Source organism: Olea europaea, unplaced genomic scaffold (genome assembly GCF_002742605.1).
Source record: "Olea europaea var. sylvestris unplaced genomic scaffold, O_europaea_v1 scaffold990, whole genome shotgun sequence".
Lineage (NCBI taxonomy): Eukaryota > Viridiplantae > Streptophyta > Magnoliopsida > Lamiales > Oleaceae > Olea > Olea europaea.
This window is the reverse complement of record NW_019268410.1, coordinates 131,947-150,050: the sequence shown is the minus strand read 5'-3', so window position 1 is coordinate 150,050 and position 18,104 is coordinate 131,947. Positions and strand designations below refer to the sequence as shown.

Sequence of the window (18,104 nt, the reverse complement as noted above, 5' to 3'; positions counted from 1 at the left end):
AACTATGAAGATTGTTTTTTAGTATTTATAAACTTGAATGTGAAGTGTAGCCACTCTCCACCTCTAGAAACTAATATTTGTAGTCTTAAGTATTCACTCTTCTTAGCTTTAATACTTTTTCAGTTATTATATATTATATTCCTTTACAAATTGAAAAATTGGATGGTTCCAAAGTGTCCCCACTTTGCGATATGGGGAATGATTTTATGAACCCGATAGCCTGTCTAAATCTTTATTATACTTAATTTTTGAAATTTTAATATTTACTTGTGAGTAAAGAAATAAAAAATAAAGATTAAAATAGTAAAATAATGATCGAAAAATTAATTTTTTGGGATAAAAAAATTGCTACCAAACGAAAAATTTACGTTATGCAAAGAGTGAGAGCGAGCCATGATAAACATGTGAATCTTAAGTATTTGAAAATGACAGAACACCATTCGTAAAAAGTCGAGTTGGGATGGCTCATTGTAGTGCGCCCTGCTGTCTTCTCCCGATGAAATAGGGCCACTCTTTATAGCCCTTCACTTTCCTTCAAAATATCCTCGACAATAAACAAAAAATCCCAACAAAGCCAATAGAATGCGAATAACATGATATCTTATCTTCTTCAGTACTTTTACCCTTCAATTACGTTACATTACATTTTTTCTCTCCTATTTTCAATCATATAATCTTCTATAAGATAATATTACACGTAAATAAAAAAAATTTCAAAAAAACACTATTCCAACCGTTTTATTTTTAAAAAATGGAGGCCAAACGGGGCTTAAAATGCCTAATTTATTAGGGTCTATTTGGGGTATGTTGCGCGGGTGATGTGGGGAGGGTTAGGTTGAATCAAGCAAGTTATTAGGACAAGTTGGTGCAAGTTTTTGAGGTTTTCAAAAAAGTTACATAATAATATGTTGTATGCTTTGGATTTTTGTCAACTTGAATTAATAACATGAAAATGTTACTATAATGTTATAGAATATTATTTATTTGTTTATTTATCTTTCGCTTCCCAAATCCTTTAATCATTTACTTTTTCGATGAATAATACTATCTAGTACTAGTATACTTGTCGTTGAGGTCCACTTTCATATTGATGATTAATTGTAGACTGTGGATAGTAGTTGTGTTAATGGGATTAGACCTACTTGCCTGTATTATACCAAAAGATTGCTATACATAAGACCTGATTGAAGCTCAACAACATCAGAAGGGTTTGAGAAAACGTCAAAGCAATTAGATTAAATCGTTTCACTATCAAATACCCCTCTAAGGGGAATTCAAATGAACGTAGTGAGGTCCAAAACCTGGTATTCCATTTAAATTTTTATACATCCATTTAAGTTATTATTATTATTTATTTGGAACTTGTTTGCATTTTTTGAAAATTTTGGGATTACAGTTACAATTAATTATTATTTTTCTTTCTATTTTATTTAAAGAGAAAGGCATATTTATCATTTCACAAGATTTTATTGAGAAAATGGAAGAAAATGTTATATTCTATAAAGAAATGTCATTTTGAAGATTTTGTGTGAAATGAAAAGATAGGGAGGTATGTCACAATAAAGGCAAAGGTCAAGGGTGTTTCATGCAAATTACCCAAAACTTAGCATTGAAACCACGCGGATTAACAAAAATCTTAGGTACGGAATTCTCTTTTTATCTAATCCAAAAATCTGGGAATATATACTGACAATTTGATGTGACATTGAGCAATACTATGGGCTCTGCTAACTTGAACTGGGCCACGAGCACATTAATTCGCAAAACTATCATCGTCTGGCCTGCCTCTTTCTGCAATAAACAGTAGGGGGAATGTAGTACTTCTCCTTTTTAGCTAAAGTTATCGCTGACTCAGACTTCTCTCCGCCTGCTAATTAAGAACGCTGGAAGAATCCCCTCTTATTCTTCAATGATTGAATGATAACTTTTGCAATACTTGCTTATTATTCTTCATTAATCGAGGAAAAGGGGTCGATTCTGCTTCTTAGTTTTTCTTGAGTCTTGATATTTTATCCTCCAAGAATGTGACAAGAAGCCATGATTCTTGGCAAGTCAAGCTGGTTTTCACGAAAGTAAATTTATTTTTTGCCCTATTTAATTTAATAACTTGTATTTAGATGGCTAGAATAAAGAAGAGGAATTTTGACTTGAATGAGGCAGTGGAATTCTTGAAAAAATTGTGGGTTGAACAGCCTCTACTTCCTTTGGTAATTCCTGTTTTGTTTGTTTTTTGGGCAATTGAGAAGTGGTTCTTTTCTCTCTCAAATTGGGTTTCTCTTGCTATAGCTGTATGGGCCACAATTCAGGTAATTTCAAGAACCCTTTTGAAAGCTTCTTGATCATTCTTTAGACAATTCTTTGTTGAAAATGCAACAACAGTAAATCTTACTCTTTGGGGGAATATTGTCAAACAAGTTATATGCACTTGAAAATANGTGACAAGAAGCCATGATTCTTGGCAAGTCAAGCTGGTTTTCACGAAAGTAAATTTATTTTTTGCCCTATTTAATTTAATAACGTGTATTTAGATGGCGAGAATAAAGAAGAGGAATTTTGACTTGAATGAGGCAGTGGAATTCTTGAAAAAATTGTGGGTTGAACAGCCTCTACTTCCTCTGGTAATTCCTGTTTTGTTTGTTTTTTGGGCAATTGAGAAGTGGTTCTTTTCTCTCTCAAATTGGGTTTCTCTTGCTATAGCTGTATGGGCCACAATTCAGGTAATTTCAAGAACCCTTTTGAAGGCTTCTTGATCATTCTTTAGCCAATTCTTTGTTGAAAATGCAACAACAGTAAATCTTACTCTTTGGGGGAATATTGTCAAACAAGTTATATGCACTTGAAAATATTAGCTTTATTCCGCTTGTGTTCTCTTGATTTATTAGGCCATGAGCAGCGTTCTTTCAAAAAAAAAAAACATATGTTTAAAAAAATATATTTTTAAATATAATTTGACATCACTACACATTATTCAATAAAATAATATTATACTCAAATTTAAATTTTTTTCTTATTTTAACCACAAATTCTCGGTCAAGTTCAAACACACGCTTAATTACATGTTATGAATAGTAGATTTCATTTTTATTCTTTATTTATTTATTATTATTATTATTATTATTATTATTATTATTTTTTTTTTTTTTTGGTTCGCGCGCATCCGGATCTTTTAAAAACTTTATAGTCGAGTTTTCGGTAAATGTTGCTATATATAAATTTGACTGCAAAATTATTCATGCATCCGAACCCATTGCGAATTAATTCAATTTCTTCCAGTCTTTACATACTCAAAAAGCAGTGAAAATATGGTACTTATTTCTTTGGATACTTGGTTTACAGTCCGAAACATTTTTCTTGTGCCCAAGATATTAATTTCCTGTTCCTAAGTAAATAGTCGTTCATCTTGTGGTTTCACAATCTATAATGTGCCTGACACTTTTATTCTTATAAATTATTGAAGAAAATGGTTAAAATATGCGACTAAACAGATTCTCTATGAATGTTCTTTAAAAGATCGATATGAGGAAGCTGAATAAAATCTGTCATGGGAAACAATCCATAGAAGATACTATGCCTTTATTTATTTATTTATTTATTTTAAAAGTTTAGACAGGAAAAATATAGTTATGATTATGAGGTGCCTAAAAACTACAAAACGCATATGCTGGCGCCAAAATTTGTTTAATCACGTATTTTTTATTTAAAGTTTCCTCTTTTGATACTTCGAGTAGAATGGAAGGATAATGTAGATGACTTTTACATGACATGGACTCTCTTCTTGTTCAGTATGGAAGTTATCAACGTCGAAATCTAGTGGAAGATTTAAATAAGAAATGGATGCAAGTGACACAACAGACTTCGGTAACTGTTGTTTCATCTTCATTGTATATATAGAATACACACACATGCACACATATTTCGTTTATTTGAAAATCAATATTTTGCTCCTCTTGTATGTACACAGCCAGTAACACCTTTAGAACAGTGTGTATGGCTGAATGAGTTATTACTTGATGTGTGGCCAAATTATATCTGCCCAAAGCTTTCTTCAAGATTCTCGTCTATTGTTGAGGTAACTATTCTGCTCTCCATTCATTTATGGACTGGTTATATAGTTCTATATTCATGGATCTGATAAAAGGTGTTAATGCCATTGTTTGTGTGTGAGTTTATCCTTTACAATTCCTTTCTCTCATGAGCAAAAAAGTGAGCTGTTACTTCAATCGCTATTTCTTTATTGTCTTCCCCTTTTATATGTGCAGAGACGCTTGAAGCATCGAAAACCAATGCTAATAGTAAGTAGTCTTTTTTCATCCATATTAATGATTTATTTTCTATCATTGGTTTTGAAGTATCAAAATTATAACTGATAAAATGCCAATATAGGAGAAGATTGAGTTACAAGGATTTTCACTAGGTTCACGTCCTCCTATATTAGGACATCATGGAATCCGGTGGGCAACTTCGGGCAATCAGGTCTCATTTCTGTGTTATTTGTAATTTGATATGTATCTTTAGTTCACATTCTTCAAGTTGAACAACATATTCAATTTTGGAAAGAAAAAGTAAGAATAGTACTTTTTTATCTGAACAGTGCCTGATAGACATTATTCCATTTTCGCATATATATCATGGACAAGATATGTTTTCGGAGATTCAGACATATCTGAAAGAAGAAGTTGATCTAGTGAAGTGACTATACCTTTGTACTATATATCTTCTATGTCAATCATGAAATGGATACGATATTTTAATAAATAATTAAATACAGAAAGCGAGAAATATGAATCACCTCATAATAAAGATTGGATACAATGTAAATTTCGGATTAAGGTACAACATTTTAGTTTACAAGTGCAAACTCAAGGTAGAATTTGTAATTTATTCCCTTTTAACTTTCACAAGTTGGGTATTTGCATATCAGCGATTAGCTATTCACTTCCCCCCTTGGATGTTAAATATCTATTGGAAGGAAGATTATACTTAGGTTAAATGAGGCGATGGTGACTGCAAAAATTTTATTATTCACTCTTATTCATTGTGATATCAGAGAATCAATGTTTTTTTTTTCTCATTTCTACTGTCGATTCTTTAGTTTATTTCATACTATGTTAATATTTGTTGCATTTCTTGTGCATATATGATCCTTAGATCCCTTGTCCCGTTATTTTATTTCCATGGTGAAAATTTAAACTAACACTTCGTATGAATACAGCGAATTATGCATTTAGGTTTTGATTGGGACACAACTGAAATAAATATCATGTTGTCTGCTAAGATGTCAAAACCATTATCGGGAACAGCTCGGATTGTCATCAATAGCATCCACGTCAAGGGTGATGTATGTACCTTATTTTATCTTATTTTCACATCGTTTCTCGGACTAATGTTGGGGAAAGTGTCATCTCTCTTCAATACTTCATGTTAATTATTTTAATACAATTATGCCCTGTTTGGCCCCCATTTTGTGGAAATGAAAATAGGTGGAATAGTGTTATTTTGAAAAATGAGTGGTTGGAAAAGAAAAAAAAGTTTTCATTTTACATGTAATATTATTTTATGAAGGATTGTGTGGTTGAAAAAATAGATAAAAATGAAATGTAATGGAATAAAAATTAATGGAGCGCCAAACAGTGGCTATATTTATATTTGGGGCATCAGATTGATGGTATATGCATTTTGTTTATCAATTTAGTTGTTGCTCACTGTTGAATTGCTTAGCTCCACTCAGCATGGAAGTGTACGTACTTCATATTGATGACTAAAATTTGGAAAATCTAGCATTAAGAATCCTTGGCAGCATAGGGAAAGTACTACCTATGATCGATTCCTTCTTTTCTTTGTTTTGAATGTTCGGTCAAATTCAACTTCTACCACCAATAATTACATTGTTTCCCTAGACATCAGTGCGTTACTAGATTGCTCCCCCTTTTAAAATGTTATTCGCTTCTCACTATCTGTGGTGGACTATTTGTGCTATTTATTGAGCTTTAGATGATATATATTGAAACTAAAAGATTTCCCTGCACGCCTTGTTTATTAGCCCTTGGTTGACAAATTTATAGTTGGTATAATTGGTTTATAAAGAGGAATAGCTGTGGATCCCACAAAATATGTGGATAATAATGAGTAGTAGTTATGAATGTGTGATTGAAATTAGTGTTTGACTTTGACTAAATTTATAAACCTTTTATTAATTTTTATCCAAATGGAAACTTAAAGATAAGTTCGCGCAGAAAAACAAAAGATTAGTCATTGCTTTATTCTTCAACTTGCTTAACTAATAGGGTGCTATTCTCTGTACTTATGTGTTCTATTTATTCATCACATTTTTGAGTTTCGAGTACTTCTGACATGTTGCATCTTGTTTATATCCATTTTCATAACTTCGAAAATGAAATTGTCATTTTGTGAAATAGTAATTTCAAATTTTTTGCAGCTTCTTTTGATGCCAATTCTAGATGGAAAAGCTATTCTGTACTCATTTTTATCGACTCCAGAGGTGAGAATTGGTGTTGCTTTCGGGAGCGGTGGAAGCCAATCTTTACCTGCGACGGAACTGCCGGGCGTTTCTTCATGGCTGGTAATGGTCTTCATTTTATAAAACACAATATTTACTTTTAAGTAGCAATAAACATTTCTTGTTTCTATTTTGATTCAAGTATATTGTTTTCTCACATTATAGTTAGAAATCATTGACATGGGAGAGTTGATGAATAATCAGCTGTATAATTAATCTATAAAAGATGATCTTGAAATCCTTTTGAAAATTGTCTCATTTTTGAGGCCTACATTTGCCACCTCAATAGTAGAACTAGTATGTTCTTTCCTGTTTTTCGTAAGGGGAAAAGAGTAATTAACATGAGTGTTAAGGAAATAAGTATATTAGAATAACATAGATTAGGAGAAAATATAATTGAGTTTATTTTGCTGCTCTTGATTTTTCTATATAATGAAAGTGAATGAGAGGAAGAATATCATCTTCTTCTCTCCAAAAGTTAAATCCAAACCTATTTCTCAACATGGTATCAAAACAACCTTCGGTTTAGTAGCCTCATCCGTTGCTCTTCTTCTTCACAAGCTCGCCTCTCATTTTTTCCCTTCTTGCATCCCCTTTTCTGTAACTGTTGGTAGTCGGTGTTGGATTTCCATTTTTTTGGATTGTGTAGTTCTCTGGTGCGTTGATGGTAGACCTTGCTCGCGTTGGTTTGTTGGTTCCATGGTTTGATTGTGCGTGTGTCGGTTGTAGTTTACCTGGTGGTTATGCCGTGGTTTGACGTGGGATCTTAGGAGTTGTGAGAAACGGTAGTCACAAAGTAGCGAATTGCATCCGGAATTGAGTCACGATTGTTGTAATTGAAATAGGGAGTCACGGCAGTCATACTTTGGTATTTTGGGTTGTTGATTTATTGATGGTATTTGTGCTGTTGATCAATTGATAGTACTTGGATGGATTACTTATTGGATTGTTGATTTATTGTTTGGGCTGCTTTAATTTTAGGCCATTGATGTTGATTTAATCCCTATTTATTTTATTATTGGATTGTTGGTATTTGGCTCCTTTGATTTGTGCCCGTTCATGTTTGTTAAATTATTTTTTTGTTTTATTGTTGGGCTGATCACTTGGTAGTTAGTTTGTACAAATAGTATCATGTCATTTAAGATGGAGATGTTCAATCTGACTGGACCCGTAGTATCTGGAAAATTGAATGAAAGAAATTACACTTGGGCTAGATGTGTTGAAGTCTTCTTGCTAGATAAGGGTTTATTTAATCACTTGATTTTAGACAAGCTGTTTGCCAAGTCCTCAAAAAGTGATTCTACAGAGGCTGATTCCACTCTCAATGATCGGTGGGATCAAGAGGATAACACAATCATTGGACTTATGATCAGTAATATCGAGTATCATATCGGGTCTTTATTCCTCTATATATTTACGGCTAAGCAAATTTGGAAGCATCTCAAGCATATGCATTCTGGAATTGGAAATATTACTCGAAATATGAGACATGTAAACAATACTTTGGGCTTCAAAAAGGATCCTCCAGCCTCGTTGAATATTATATTAAGTTTTTGGCTATGTGTCAAGAGAGGAACATACTCCTCTCTATTGACTTGAAGGTTATGGAAAAATAGCGGGAAGATATCAATGTTGTTAAATTTCTTATTGGTTTTCGCCAGAGTTTGAAATTGTCTTGGTATAGATATTAGGTGGAAAAGAGCTTCCCAGTCTTGCAGAGATATTCTTTCATATTCAGCACTCTACTCTCTTAGATAATATACCTCGTGGAGATCATTCTACTTTTATTGTTCGGGGTGGCTCGTTCCAAGTGGACAAAATAGTCGTTAGTGGACATGGTGTTAGCTCTTAGGATGGACGAGACACTAGAGGCAGTAGTTGTTCGTAACTCTTGAACCTCGAAAATGTACTTATTGTAGTATATAGGTTACTTTGTTGATTATTGTTGGAAGTCACATGGCAAACCATCTGGCTCTACCAATCAGGTATTATCTACTGAGGATCATCACCCAGTATCTGTACCAGTGGCTAACTTTAATTCAAAACCAGAATTTGATTTCTTGTCTATATCATAGGATGAGTATGCTGAGTTTTTAGCTCATAAACATGCCACTTCCACTTCTATGGCCAATCTCGCTAAGTCACGTACTACATCTTCTCACTGTCTATTGTCATCTTCTCACAGTCATTAGGTTATTGATTTTGGAGCAACTGAACATGACTGGTTCGGCTACTTCTCTTCTTGATTATAATCCTGTTATTTCTTCCAAATATATCACTCTTGCTAACGAATCCCGAGCCAGTGTTGCAGGCTCGGGTAATGCCCATCTTAGTCCTAATCTTGATATGTCAGCCATCCTTCATGTTCCAGGCTTTTCCTTTAGTTTATTGTCTATTAGTAGAATTACCACACCTCTTCAATGTTCAGTAACATTTTATCATTCCTTGTGCATTTTTTAGGATCTTAAGACAAAGTGGATGATTGGTATGGGGCATAAAATTGGTGAATTGGATTACTTGGATCTTTCACTAGTTTTCTCTCCTCAAGCTCTCCAATTTTCTATTTCACCGATACACTGACATTGTTGTCTTGGTCATCATTCTCTTTTCATTTTAAAACATCAAGTCACGAGTCTTCTTAATGTGTCCTCTCTTGAATGTTAAGCGTGTCAATTTAGCAAACATCATCTTGTGTCTATTCCTTTAAGAACTGTTAGTTATGCTTCTAGTTTATTTGAAATTGTTCATTTTGATTTATAGGGGCCAATCAATATTTAATCTAATAAATTTCAATATTTTGTTACTTTTGTTGATGATTATTCTCGTATGACTTAGTTGTTCTTAATGAAAAATCATTCTAAGTTACCTCTATCTTTCAAGGTTTTAGGACTCTGATTAAAAATCAAATTAATCAGAAAATTTGTATTTTGCGATTTGATAATGCCAAAGAATATATGCATGCTACTTCTGCGTCCTTTTTCTCTTCCAAAGGCATTTTTCATCAAAAGTCTTGTGCATATACTCCACAATAAAATGGAGTTGCAGAGCACAAAAATCGTCATTTGTTAAAAGTTACTCGTGCTCTTCTTTGTCATATGCTTGTCGTTGAACGTTTTTTGAGTGATGATGTCCTTAGTGCATGCTATCTCATTAATCACATGCCATTCTTTGTTTTGGTCAAAGTATCACCCTTCTCTCTTCTGTTTTCCTCCTCTCCATAGTACTCATTACCTTTCAATGTTTTTTGAGTGTGTTATATTCATTTCTTTGATCCTGGTCATGACAAGCTTGCTTCTCGCTCCATGAAATGTATTTTCCTTGGTTATTCTTAAACACAAAAGAAGTATTGATACTATAGTCCTCTATATCGCTATTTTGTAAATGTGGATGTCATTTTCAATGAGTCCACATCTTATTTCTCTAATCATAAAACATTTCTTGACTCCAATCGAGATCCCTTACACTTACCCATCCATATCTGCCAGTTGGTATTTCTTTGGAACTAGACCTGTCTTCGTCTATAGCACTAGAACTGTCGTCCTCTCATAAGGAACCACCTCACCCTCTACGAGTTTATACTCGACGATCTAAGCCATCAAAGCTTGTGACCTAATTCGTCACATTGCTGTCTGCAGATCATGCATCTGTTATCTGTTCTGATCTTGAGTCATTGCTCTTCGTAAAGATAAACGTAGTTATGTAACTAAACATCTTATCAATCATTATGTCACTTCTAATTCGTTGTCGCCTTCATTTTCATGTTTCACATTCTAGCTTTCTAGTGTTTTTGTTCCTAAGATAGTGACAGAAACTTTATCTGATCTTGAGTGACGGAAGGCTATGGAATTAGAGGTGGCAGCTTTACATGAGAATAAGACTTGGGATCCCGTTTCTTCACCACCTGGAATACGTCCTGTTGGTAACAGGTGGGTCTTTGTTCCGAAGTTTAATCCTATGGGACTATTGATCAATTGAAAGCCCGATTTGTTATTGATTATGATGAAACATACTCCCGTAGATAAGATCTATCCTATTCGCGTTTTGATATCTATTACTACTAACCTTGGTTGGCCACCATTTCAATTGGATATTAAAAATGCATTTCTTCACAGTGACTTACATGAAGAAGTTTATATGGAGCAACCAACTGGGTTTGTTGCTCGAGGGGTGTACTAGAAGTGCAAGTTGAAAAAAGGCTTTATATGAGTTAAAGCAACTTCCAAAGGCATGGTTAGAGAAGTTTTTTGAGGTTGTCATAGAATTTGGTCTTCAAAGGTATCAAACAGATCATTTATGTCATCTACAAACTGGTATAGGCTATGTTATCATCCTTATAGTTTGTATAAATGATATATGTAATCATTGATGATGATGCAGATGAGATTGCCAATTGAAACAGTTTCTACAAAAACACTTTCAGACTAAAGATTTAGGTAAGCTCCAATATTTCTTGAGTATTAAAATCGCTAGGTCTCGAGCATGTATCAACTTATCTTAGAGAAAGTATGTATTTGATCTCTTAGATGAGATGGGTTTTCTTGGAACTCGTCCAGTTGATATTGCCATGGATCCTAATGTGAAGCTTTTAAATGATGAAAGAGAAATCTATGGGGAACCAAGAAAGTATCATCGTTTGGTTAGAAAAGTGAATTATCTTACCATCACATGACCAATTATTTTCTATGCAGTTATTATCATTAGTCAATTATTGGATGCTACTTGGGTTTCTCATTGAGAAGCAGTGATACGTATTCTTCGGTATTTAAAAAATGCTCCGGGCCTTGAATTATTGTATAAACTTAATGGACATATCAGAATAAAAGGCTTACAAATGCAGATTGGATAGGATCTCTATCAAATAGACAATCCACTACACGTTTCTGCCCTTTCCTTGGTGGTAATCCTATCTTTTGGAAAAGTAAGAAACAAGTGTGCTAACAAGGTCAAGTACAGAAGTAGAATATAGAATATAGGGCAATTACTCATATTAAAAGTGAGTTGACATGGTTGCAACATTTTTCAAAAAATTAATCTTTCACCTCCTGCCCCTATTCCAATTTTTTGTGATAATCAAGCTGCTCTACATACTGCATCCAATCAGTCTTCCATAAAAGAATTAAATACATTGAAGTTGATTGTCACTTTGTTCGAGACAAGATAGTAAGTGGTGATATATGTACATCATTTGTAAATATAGGGGATTAGCTTGATGATATGTTTACAAAGTCGGTGAATAGAAATCGATTGAGGTTTCTTTGTTCAAAGCTAGGCTTATATGATATATATGCTCTAGTTTGAGAGAGTGTTAAGGAAATAAGTATATTAGAATCAGAGGCGAATCCAGGAGTTTAAGTCAGCACGACCGTCGACCACAATAAAATATTAAGAGCTCATTTAATACCCATTTTTTGTAAAAAAAATATTTGGAATAGTGGTTTGATGGAGAATGTGTGGTTAAAAATAAAAAAAATAAAAAGTTTTGAATCTGTGTGTAATATTATTTTATTGAAAAATGTGTAGTTGAAAAGAAGAGAGAAAAATGTATTTTGAAAAAAAAAAAGGAATCAAACAAGGCCTAAAGTTTAAATATTAACAATTATTTTGTTCAAACTGAACATATATAATTCTGTTATAAGAATAAATTGGATTAATCAAATGACATTATTGCTAAGTTTTGTATAATTTAAAGAAAGAGCACGGATTCAAATCTTTACAATTACACTTGTATTAAAATTGATAAAACCTAACAAATATTATTTTGTTAAATTTATTGTCAACACTCAAGGGATGCCAAAACAATTAAGATTACAATGCCTCTAACAAAAGGTCACAAGTTCGAATCCTGTTCGGTCTCCTTCCACATTGAATTTTGGCAAAAATTGTAGAATTAAAGTATTACACAATGAATTTGTTGGTAAAGAGCTCGAACCCTGGACCTGCACTTTGTAAATTCAAGCTCTAACCAAGTGAACCACAGGAGGAATGTGAATAAAATGAATTACTAGTAATATAAACTAATCTTTAATCTATTGCCAACCAAAAAAAAGGCTCTCGCCAACTTAAAAAAAGGCTCTCGACGGATCTAGCACGGGCAGCCACGGGGGCTCGCCAGGTGTTTGATCCGCCCCAGATTAGAATGACATAGATTAGGAGAAAGTATAATTGAGTTTATTTTGTTTCCATATTGGTAGTTATTTCCTTACGTGTACTACTCTTGATTTCTCTATATAATGAAAGTGAATGAGAGGAAAAATATCATCATCTTCTCTCCAAAAGTTAAATCCAAACATGTTTCTCAACCATGAGGAAAAAAATTCCTTTTCGTGAGCTTCATTTCCTGACTAAATTTGGCAGTGACTGGGGATGATTTTTCCAGGAAGTGGCTAAAGTGAGTTTTGAGGGCTGTTTTGGGAATGGATAAACAGTGCCCAAAATTAATGGACCATGGATTCTACCCCTAATAATTTGAACAGCTATCTAGTACAAAATAGGAAATGTAGTTTGAATGTGCTAAAACTTGTTAGAATCTAACTAATCCTGGAGTTCCTTATACTCCCTTCTTTTCGTGTATGTGTGCTTCATAATATTCATTCACCATTTTCATTTATATTGTTTCACAGGTTAAACTTGCCACTGATACATTAAGTAAGAGAATGGTTGAACCTCATCGCCAGTGTCTCGCTTTGCCAGCCTCAGACTTGCGGAAGAAAGCTGTAGGTGGTGTACTATGTATCACAGTTCTCTCTGCTAGAAAAATTTTTAGTAGTTCGAAGGGCAGCCCCTCCAGAATACACAAGTGTTCGGCAATAGATTCTAAGGAAGAGGATCAACTTGAAAACAAAGAGCTGCAGACATTTGTGGAGATTGAACTTGAAGAATTAACGAGGAGAACAAATGTTAGAACAGGATCTAATCCTAATTGGAACTCAACATTCAATATGATCTTACATGACAATGCAGGAATTCTTAGATTCCATCTTTATGAATGCACTCCTGGCAGTGTGAAATATGACTACCTTACAAGCTGTGAAATTAAGGTATAGTCTTTTATTGTCAGTTGTATCCAATTTGATGTTTTGCAATGTGATTTAGAAAGTTTGAGTTTTGATGGTTTCAGTTTGATACAATTTTGACAAGAAACGTTTCAATTATTAAAAAAGGATTATACAAAACTCTGTTCAATATCATGCAAAAAATGAACAATTTTATGTTGTAATTCATGTTTCCTCAATCCTTAGAGAGTACATCATAGTTTGACAAGAAAAGTTTCAGTTATTAAAAAGAATTATACAAAACTCTGTTCAATATCATGCAAAAAACGCAAAATTTTATGTTGTAATTCATGTTTCCTCAATCCTTAGAGACAGCACATCGCAGATTGTTTTGCTGAGGAATATTAGGTTCTCAGCATTTGATGTTGTATTAGCTTGTTTCGAAATTTTCTATCATTACCTCTTCCACCTAATCAATACAGATGAGATATTCTCCGGATGACTCAACCATATTTTGGGCGATGGGACCTGATTCCACCGTGATTGCTGAGCGTGCTGAGTTATGTGGAAAAGAAACTGAAATGACTGTTCCATTTGAGGGTGTTAATTTAGGCGAGGTATGTTTTACTCCATTTTCTTGTGGATCACTAACTACTATGGCTATAGAAATCTATATGTCCATTATCTTTATCTATATAATATTTTAAGGCATCTGATTTTAGACCATCCAGTCATTCTGAAACTCCTTTCCTGCAGTAAATTAAGAAATTGATGTTTGGATGTCTTAATAGGGCAATGTCTGTCCAAATCCACCCATTGTTATTGGTGGACACGGCATATGGTGCTAATTGATGTTTTTGCACATCAAACATCCAACCCTCACTCCCCACCTGGCAGGCCCCTCTTTTCATTGTACTCCAAAACAATATTCTCTGATGCAATGAACAAATCTGCAACTTCTATGATCACCACACAACCATCAATCTCCTTGCTTTGTGATGCAGGACCAATAAATCAGAATAAGAATTAATAACAGCAAGAATTTTTGAACTTTTTGCTGATAAATAAACCTCTTTGATCAAAACTTCGTTGCAGTTGACAGTGAAGGTTGTATTGAAAGAGTGGCATTTTGCGGATGGTTCACATAGCTTGACTAGTTTCAATCTGAGCACTCAGAATTCACTAGACGAGGCATCAATCTCTCTCTCAAAAACTGGAAGGAAAATTTGTGTAACTGTGGTTGAAGGGAAGGACCTTATTGTGAAGGACAAAATTGGGAAATCTGGCCCTTATGTTAAATTGTATTATGGGAAGGTATAGATCTCATTTTATTCATTTCTGTGCATCTTACTGTCATCTAAACTTTTCATTCATCATTTCTAATCGAATGAAACTTTGGTCCAATATTTTAATTTGAAAATCTGTTGGTGAGACCTGTTAATGTAGTACAACAAGGTCATATTTGTCGTATCTAGATATACTGAATCACTACTATGTATGTACTTAATCAAACTACTTTGACTCCATTGATGTATATGTTCATTCACAGGCTTCCAAAAGAACCAAAACCGTCTCATATACTTCAAATCCAGTCTGGAATAGGAAGTTTGAATTTGATGAAATAGGAGGAGGTGAATATTTGAAGATAAAGTGTCACCAAGAGGAAACATTTGGAGATGAGAGCGTTGGTAGTGCACGAGTCAATTTGGAAGGTCTTATAGAAGGTTTGAAAAGAGATGTTAGTATTCCCCTTGAAAAAGTGAGTTCTGGAGAGCTGCGGCTTCAAATAGAAGCAGTGAGAGTTCAGGATTATGAAGGAAGTAAGGTATGCTTATTTTGAAGTGTAAATTTCCAAATGTTTATTGTGGTTTGGCGTAAGCGTGTTTGGGTAAGCTTAAAAATAAGTAGAAACTTTTGTTTCTAAAACTTAGCCAAGCCCTGAGCTTCGACTGATAGGAAGATTCCATAGTGATTTAATTCCGTTCACCATCCAATAGCAAGCTAGTGAAATCTTTATATGATTATTTGTGTGATTTGGCACTCTCCAGAATTCTCATGCAAGTTCAGGTGATGGTTGGATTGAACTTGTTCTAATTGAAGCGAGAGATCTTGTTGCTGCTGATCTCGGAGGAACAAGTGATCCATATGTGAGAGTAAACTATGGAGACTTGAAGAGAAGTACTAAGGTTAGACGAGCATAACTAAGGCCTATTCTCTCTTATAGTTTGTCACTTCTTTTGTCATTGACTTATTTTGTCACGTCCTTGCAGATTATGTATAAAACTCTGAATCCAAAATGGCATCAGACCTTGGAATTTCCTGATGATGGTAGTCCCTTGGAGTTGCATGTAAAGGATCATAATGCTTTGTTGCCTGCATCAAATATTGGAGATTGTGTAGTAGAATACCAGATGTTGCCTCCGAATGAAATGGCTGACAAATGGATACCACTTCAAGGAGTAAAACAGGGCGAGATCCATATTCAAATTACGCGGAAAAAACCAGAATTGGAGAAGAAACCTAGCTCAGGCTCGGAACTATCTCCAGCTAAAATGCACCGTCAAATTTCTGATCAGGTGACTACCATCGCCATATCTTATGGCCGGTTTGGCATTACTTTTGAAAAGCCAAAAGCTATTTTTGAGTTTGTATAAATGATTTTCTTGAATTACGTTTACTGATTAGAAGGAATTTTAGAGAAAGCTACTCAATATGACTTTCTCATGAAACTCTTCTACATAATTTATAAGCATCAACTATCCCAAACGAGCCCTTAGTAAATTTTGATTAAGTTTTCATTTCTAATACCATAACTTGTATTCGATATTTTGGATTTATCAGGTGAAGCAAATGATGATCAAGCTTCAGTCTCTGGTAGACAATGATGATCTTGAAGGAGTTTCGAAGTCATTAAGTGAGCTCGAAAATTTGCATGAAACTCAAGAAGACTACATGGTTCAGCTAGAGATGGAGCAGGAGCTTCTTCTCAACAAGATAAATGAGATCGGACAGGAAATATTAAACTCATCACCTAGCTTTAGCAGAAGAGTAACCTTTCCTTGACAAAACTCGTTCAGTTTTTTTCTCCTATGATGGGATATTTCATAAATTTGTGTAGAAAGAATATAATCTTGAACAGATGAACTGAATAAGCCTTGTAATTCTGTCATGTGTGTATATATATGTGGTTGAGAATATATATATAAATTCATATGCCACTTCTGGAGAATTGTTCTAATGTTAAATATTGAATTTTTCTTTTTTTTTTTCTCTCTATTTTTGGTATCTCACTATCTACATCGTGCTTCTTTTTCCCCAACAAAAATGAAAAATAAAAAATGAAATGAAAAGAATTAGAAATCATGATGGTGTTATGAGTATGCAAGCGTGTTACATGTACACAATGTACACACGGGTTTACCTCTCTTTCCCACATGGAAGGAAGTCCGTACACAATAAATTATACGTGGACCTCCCTTAATGTGAGAGGAGTGTAAACCCTTGTGTACATGTACGAATAGAATTACCTATGCATTAAAAGAATATTTGCACTAATGGTCCCCAACCTAAGGTCCTCATATGGAATTAGAATCTATCCTTCCAATCTTCACACTGACGTCAATGTGTATATTTAGGTGTGCAAATTGTCCTCCAAACGGATTCCCGAAAAAATTTGTAAGGTGCCAGCTACCTTATTATTGTCGACGGAGAAGCTATATGCAGGTATTCATTTAGTAGTGCAACATGTCACGGCTCCTTGGCTCACTTCAATTGCGAACACTTTCATCTTGGGTGCATTTCTTTGCCGCAGATAAAGATTTGGATAATTAGCACAAAACGTTCTTACCTTTTAATGTTATTGTACAAAATGTCCTTACCTTTTATTTTTTGACATTTTTGCCCATACCTTAACATTTCATAACGAAAACATCTATTTCATCCAATTTCTCAATAAAAAAATATAAAATGACAAATATACATTCCTATTAAATAAAACAAAAAAGAAAGAAAAATCAAAGAATAAATTGCAATCATAATTCCAAACTTTTTAAAAAAAAGTGCAAATGAGTTCAAATAAAATATTAAAAGGGTAATTAGCACAAATGTCCATACTTTTTAATATTATTGTGTAAAACGTTCATACTTTTAATTTTTTGGTGTTTTCATACTTATATTCACATTTAATTGCAAAAAAAAATATTTTCATCCATTTTCTAAATTAATAGTTATAAAATGACAAATATACCCTCCTATCTAAATGAAACAAAAATAAAGAAAAGAAAAATAAAGAATAAATTGCTACAACACTCCCAAAATTTTCAAAATAGTACAATAAATTTCAAATAAATGATTAAAAATTAAAAATCAAAAATCAAAAATCACTTTCATTTTTGAATTACTTATTTGGAATTTATCTATATTTTTTTGAAAAATTTGGAAGTATAGTTGCAATTTGTTCTTTATTTTTATTATATTTATTATTGTTTTATTTAAAGATGAGGATATATTTGTTATCTTATAGCTTTTAATTGAGCATATAGATGAAAATGATGATTTTTGCAATGAAATATGAAAATAAGGTTGAAATTGCCAAA

General features: G+C 33.5%; 1 protein-coding gene and 1 long non-coding RNA gene across 5 annotated transcripts; both read left to right on the top strand.

The window, feature by feature from the left end:
• The first annotated feature begins 1,802 nt into the window (after positions 1–1,802).
• Positions 1,803–16,771, top strand: LOC111392852. Of its 4 annotated transcripts, none has more exons than XM_023018247.1 (15): positions 1,803–2,060; positions 2,472–2,717; positions 3,784–3,858; positions 3,962–4,069; positions 4,260–4,292; positions 4,384–4,473; positions 5,213–5,338; positions 6,437–6,580; positions 13,138–13,554; positions 13,992–14,126; positions 14,605–14,823; positions 15,059–15,334; positions 15,558–15,695; positions 15,780–16,085; positions 16,351–16,771. In XM_023018247.1, exons 2-15 carry the CDS (start codon positions 2,529–2,531, stop codon positions 16,570–16,572), a joined length of 2,478 nt encoding a protein of 825 aa, XP_022874015.1. In that variant the 5' UTR covers positions 1,803–2,060; positions 2,472–2,528; the 3' UTR covers positions 16,573–16,771. The 4 variants fall into 4 exon arrangements, with proteins under 4 accessions (XP_022874015.1, XP_022874017.1, XP_022874016.1 ...); XM_023018249.1 differs by having other exon boundaries at positions 2,472–2,618; positions 16,351–16,747; XM_023018248.1 differs by lacking the exon at positions 2,472–2,717 and having other exon boundaries at positions 1,803–2,306; positions 16,351–16,747.
• Positions 9,370–11,904, top strand: LOC111392854. Its single transcript, XR_002702343.1, has 3 exons — positions 9,370–10,443; positions 10,630–10,792; positions 10,895–11,904. It is a non-coding gene; the product is annotated as an uncharacterized LOC111392854 (long non-coding RNA).
• Positions 16,772–18,104: the final 1,333 nt, after the last annotated feature.

Bases quoted from the DNA above. Each gene is read 5' to 3' on its own strand.
- LOC111392852 (XM_023018247.1), top strand. From the start codon at position 2,529: ATGGCGAGAATAAAGAAGAGGAATTTTGACTTGAATGAGGCAGTGGAA. The intron at 4,293-4,383 runs GTAAGTAGTCTT...ATGCCAATATAG, and splicing joins ATCGAAAACCAATGCTAATA to GAGAAGATTGAGTTACAAGG. The intron at 6,581-13,137 runs GTAATGGTCTTC...ATTGTTTCACAG, and splicing joins CGGGCGTTTCTTCATGGCTG to GTTAAACTTGCCACTGATAC.